At 29.9% G+C, this 6,000-nt stretch overlaps 1 protein-coding gene across 1 annotated transcript; it reads right to left on the bottom strand.

The window, feature by feature from the left end:
- Positions 1-341: 341 nt before the first annotated feature.
- Positions 342-4,870, bottom strand: Nop5 (nop5 ribonucleoprotein). Its single transcript, XM_076391749.1, has 4 exons — positions 4,702-4,870; positions 4,466-4,542; positions 801-2,293; positions 342-640 (listed from the first exon to the last, which is right to left on the bottom strand). The coding sequence occupies exons 1-4, from the start codon at positions 4,744-4,746 to the stop codon at positions 480-482; spliced, it is 1,776 nt and encodes a 591-aa protein (XP_076247864.1). The 5' UTR covers positions 4,747-4,870; the 3' UTR covers positions 342-479.
- Between the last annotated feature and the right edge of the window lie 1,130 nt (positions 4,871-6,000).

Raw genomic sequence — 6,000 nt, 5'->3', positions numbered from 1 at the left:
GAACTGTTAAGTTAAAAATGTCTGTTTTCCTTTGGACCAAATTCTTTTAGATTTCGTTACATTTTTTTCAAATACACAATTTTAAGTAGTTTAGGGCACTATAATTAAAACAGTTGAATTTTTTTAAAATGAGCAACATCATAAATATCCAAAATTTAGCCCATTTGACAGAAATCAATTTTTTATAAGAAAAATGAGGAGTCCTTTATGGCTTGTAGGTGTCGAAGTCCTTTCACTTCCTCTGCATTCTTATATCTCGTTGTGGCAAATTGCAAAAAAGTGGTGGATATAACGACGGTATCTATTGGAATTATCCAAGTGGTTTCCGTTGTACACCATGCTGTAAACACTGAACATTTTTATTCAATTATAAACAAATATAAACTTATACATAAGTTTGTATATTTTATTTACGATTACAGTTCGGCAAATATTATATTTTTAAAAATATGTATTTGCTATACACTTAACCATTATTTTTATTCAGGCTGAGATTTCTTCTTTTTCTTTTTTCCTCTTGCTAGTTCTTCATTACCTTCACTCGTCGGTGTAATTACTTGAGTTTCTTGATTTTCAAGAACTTCTTTCTTATCTTTTATCTCCTGTTTATTTTTCTTTTTCTTCTTCTTTTTTCTTTGTTCTGAAACATCAATATCGAATACTTTTACAATACTCTTAGAAAGTACATTTTATACAACCTTAATTTTATAAATAATTGAACTACTTTAAATAAAGACATTAATATGTTTAATCCAACTTTAATTATCTATAAATAAGAAACGATTTACTGAAAAACTAACCTTCTGTAACTTCGGAACATTCTTCAAATATTTCAGAAGATTCCATTTTTTCTTCTTTTATGATGGATGTACTACATTCTTGCATTGTTTCTGATTTATCCTTCTTTTTCTTCTTCTTTAATGTATGTGTAACTTCTTTTCCTTCTTCCTTTATTTGCGGTTTTTCTGGCTGAACCGATTCTTCTATAGCTTCAGTACTTTGTTTCTTTTTCTTTTTTTTAGGTACTTCTTCTTCTTCTTCTTGTTTAATTTCTTCAATTAATGGTTTCTTTTCTTCTATTTCTGAATGGCGTCGTTTTCCACTTGAAAGAGTTGTATCGACAGCCATAGGATACTGAATGTATTCACTCTTGGTATGATATTTTTCAAACTTCGCTTTTGCTTTACCTGTTCCACTAATTCTATGCAAATTCCCTTCTTCTAATACTCTTAAACGTGCTTCTAATTTAGCTTTATGTTCGGCACCGAGATCAAAATTTCCATCTTCCCCTAATGCATCTACTCTTGTTGCTAATGAAGCTTTGGCTGCCAACATTCTAGACATTTTCCCCTTATTTTTAGTTGAAGCTTGTCCAACGAGTTGTGCATGGTAAATTAAACCATACTTTGGAGTATCTTTCTTTGTTTTCAATGCTCTGAATAAAGCTTTTTCAGCTCCAAGTATTTGTACAGTAGAAGCAGGATGCTTAGCGAGATTGATTAAAGAACCAGCGTGCGAAATCAAACGAGCGCCCACTAATTCTCCAACAAGTACTGTTAAATTTGGTGCCATGGCCATCATTCTTGCTTTAAGATAATCATATAATTGTGCTCTGTACTGAAAAATTTCAATAACTTGATCACATAAATGTTGAATATTTATGATATCATCTTCAGAAATTTCAGTTCCCATAGATATTTCAGCAGCTTCTTTCACTTTTTCTTCTACATCTTCTGGTAATATATCAGATAAATCAGAATTTACTGTATTTTCCCTAGTCCCTATAACTTTTACTGTTTTCACAAATGCTATATTGTCTGTGATAATCTTTCCAAGTTCTGGAAAATGCCAACCATACCATTCACGACAACGCATAACATAATTATTTAATTCTTTATCTAAATCATCCAGTAAGCACACGGCTTGTATTATCATAGTATCAATTTTGTCAGGAGAAAATTTTAGTTTATATCTAGACAGACTGTGTGCCAAACCTAATGCCATTGCTGTCATTTCTTTTTTAGGGAGTCCGGCTAGTAAACTGTCGATTTGACTTCGTATACATCTCATTAATTCTTGTATCGCAGTATTACTGACGCAAGACAAACTGAGTTTATCTTTTATTGCGTTACCTAATTTAGCGTCAGCAACAGCCAGCTGTTCTTGTACTTCAGCACAATGTCTTTTTAAGATTTTCTTTAATGATTTACAAAGTTTACCTTCTACTGCAGCTGTAGTAGCTGCTAGAGCTTCAGTAGTATCAGCAAATTTTTCAAAATGCTTTAATTTAACTCTGTAACAAAAAAATAAAAGCTAAAACATAGAAATAAAATCTAGTTTATAGTAATAAACTTGCTATTATATACACACTACAATGAATGATAAAAATTACATTATGATTTACTTATACTAATTAAATAATACAGCAGGAAGAAAATGTTAAAAAGTAAAATTATACCGTATAATTATAATATAAAATTATATTAAAAGAATAGATACGTTCAATTTGCACATGTATATTTTTATTATTTTTCTTATTTTCAAGACACTATCTACAAATGAGTAAAATATAATTTTCAAAGTACTTTTCTAATCCAAAATAGTTCCAACAGAAAAATAGCAAAAAAAATTCAGCAATCATCTAGAATAGGGAACAGCAATTCCAGGAGTGACATTTTTTTTGTATGTGTGTATTGTTAAATATGATTTTTAACATATGGAATGTTAAAATAAATCAATTGTATGAGAATCTCTCATATGAAATAGCTCATGTTATTGATGATCAACATAATATGTATTTATTACTACTTTAATTACTTGTATTTATAATAAATACATTTTCTAGTACTGACATGCTTTCAGAAAATGATATTTTATGTTTCTTTCCAATTTTTTCTTATTACACTTTCCTTGCCAAAGAGTAGTTAATACCAAAGGGATGCAAGTTCTAAAATGTTATTTTCCATATATTCAATTTCTCATAAACTAAAAAAAGAAATTCATTGAAAATTTGTCTACATGACTTTTACTGTATGTCAAACATTAAACATCATTTTCATAAACTCTTTATGTAAAATATTTTTAACACGTTTGAATTTTAAACTTGATTTTCTTGATATTAGGAAAATATCAATTACCTCCCTCTTTGATTCTAAGTGACCCATTTATAAAAATATTAATATCGATCATGAAGGTATTATTGTAATCACTACAATTGGTGTTACCAGGTTTGACAGAACAAAACTGAATTTTGTTATATCATAATTTCTTATATTTTAACACATTATTCATTTGCTGCAATAATAATATGACTCAAACAGTTTTCATTTTTAAGTTATTTGTATAACATGAATAGTTCTTATACTAAAGGTAACTAAGAATATTATTTCATTTTTCAGGAAGTCATCATTTTTTAATTATGTTACTGTTATTATTGTAACAAATGAATGACATACACAGGAAAATATAGGGATTGTTTTAGTTTTTAAGTTCATCTATCATTATATAATTTTGTTGTTATAATTCTATGTTAAATACAAAAAGTATATGATATGAAAGATATAATCATATCCAATCAGACATTATCAACAAGATTATGAATAGTCAATATAATGTCAAAGTAATCCATTAAATATACTAAAAATGTTAAATTTTACATGTACATATATAACTGTTTAACTGGTGAATTTCTAAAGTTAATAGCAATATTTTTGAATTCTATTTATCAAATACTATCAGAAGATGAAAAAGTCAACAATTCTTAGAGTCTAAAAGTAAAGTTTACCTTTAACATTTAACATAAAATTTATTTTAATAAAACTGTACATTATACAGAATATTAGATCTTTTAGAATGTTCAACAGTTTCTTATGTCCTTTATTTGGCTTATGTTGTAATACCTATAATTTTTTCATTTTATACTTTTTTTGTACAAGTCATTCAGGGTGATTTTCTCGCTAGGGTAGACAAAGGCTGTGCCGCCGTCTAAACATTGCATCCAAAACCCATAGTACTATAGCCGCTGTGCCATCCGGGATTTCGAGGACGGATGGCTACAGCGACCAAGACGATTGTGTGTGTACATGTGAGAGCTAAAGTCTCAATTGCGAGATTCTTGACTTTAGCTCACACATGTACGCACACAATCGTCTTGGTCGCTGTAGCCATCCGTCCTCGAAATCCCGGATGGCACAGCGGCTATAGTACTATGGGTTTTGGATGCAATGTTTAGACGGTGGCACAGCCTTTGTCTACCCTAGCGAGAAAATCACCCTGTATAAGCAGAAATCCTAATGAAAATTTAGAAGAAAAATTTGAAACAGCATTAAGAAAAGAAAACATTTAGTACAAGGTAACAATAGAATTTTTTGCCAGACCTAGTAAGTACTTTGAGATTAAGTCACTCAAATTTTTGACATTAACTTATTTTAATCCAAAGAATTACATCTGACAAATATTGACTTACATTTTACTGGCTGTTTCGGGTGTTTCAAAATCGTGGAAGAGATTATCAACTTCTGTTAATTTATTTTCATCAAGTAGCTGTAAAAGAAAAATGTATTTTTAATCATATATTAGTTGGCATAATTTTTGGAGCTATAGAATCTGTTTCATTCATATAAGATTAAGAATTAGATCACGCGTGAACACGTGCAGATATTTTAGGTTAGGACACAATAAATGTTTTAAAAAATAAACTACCTTAAAAATTGCATATCCTGCCGGTGTTTCGAATAGGACCAACATTTTGAACTAAAGATGATCTGTATAGTAACAATCACCTAAACTTTATACATAATTATATACAACTGTATACATATGCATGTACAAACAACATTGAACAGCGTATTATATTCGATTAGAGTCCTTCAAGAAAGAGTCCGAGTCCGGACCAGGGTTGTACCACTCTCTTCTTGAATGGGCGTCGATACGATCCATGTGAAGTTAACTCACAGTAGTAAACAATTTTAATAAAACATAGATAAAAAAATTGCTCTTTAATTACCCATAATTGCTCATCAATTACTTTTAATTACTCACTTTTAGTTTTCGAAGTATTTCCTAAAAACTTTTTTTGGGAATCTAGGGACTTTTAAAGGTTACCGACGGATATTTAATATCACAAAATTTCTAAAATAATGCACAAAACGATCTACAGAGACTACCAAGAAATTTCCTTTGCTTAAATTAATTGTTTAACCCTTAATAGGCAACAATTAGGTCAATAAACAGCAGATTTAATAAATAAAATTATGAAATAGAAATCTAGTAACTTCCAGGCGCGCATGCGCAGATCCTCAGTAACTTTAATACAGATTATTTTACAGATCATACACTCATACCTATATGAAAACTCAAAAACTTGTTCTACCATATTATGTAGTGATTTAAATAATCGCTCTTGAATAAAATTACTCCTTACTGCCCTGTAATTACTTTTAATTGCTCAGTCGTATTTTTGCGGGGTGTGGCCAAAAAAGCATCATGCGGTTATGACCAAGTGAAGTCGGTCGACGATGCATCTGGTATTTTCAAAAATTTTGCACTGTATGCACTTATGCACATACATACTCTATGTTTTTCTGTTAATTATTTAATGTACAATAATTTAAACTGGTTGAGAAAGGTAACGTTGATTAAAAGAAAAATTATGTCCATCATTTCGTATTTTTAATGTTGTGTTACATTAATAAGGTTATTTAGAAAGATAATATTATGTATGGTATGAGGTATTGTTAGATACCATTCTAGTTTAGAGATAATTGTATAAACATCGTTTAGTTTTAGATAAGCCATTCATCATTTCTTTATATCTTCTATACATAGCTACGCATCTGACCGTCAATCTATTACGCATTGAAACTGAGTCATACGCCTAAACCTTCTTATCTATTCCGAACCTTACCCTCAAACCCTTAATCATCAACTCCTACCCTAGAATACTCCTTACTCCCACTACCTCCAAAAAACAAACTTCCGACCATATAAAAGCTTACGTTA

Source organism: Calliopsis andreniformis, unplaced genomic scaffold (assembly GCF_051401765.1).
Source record: "Calliopsis andreniformis isolate RMS-2024a unplaced genomic scaffold, iyCalAndr_principal scaffold0048, whole genome shotgun sequence".
Taxonomy (NCBI): Eukaryota; Metazoa; Arthropoda; class Insecta; order Hymenoptera; family Andrenidae; genus Calliopsis; species Calliopsis andreniformis.
This window is presented reverse-complemented; position numbering and strand designations above follow the sequence as displayed.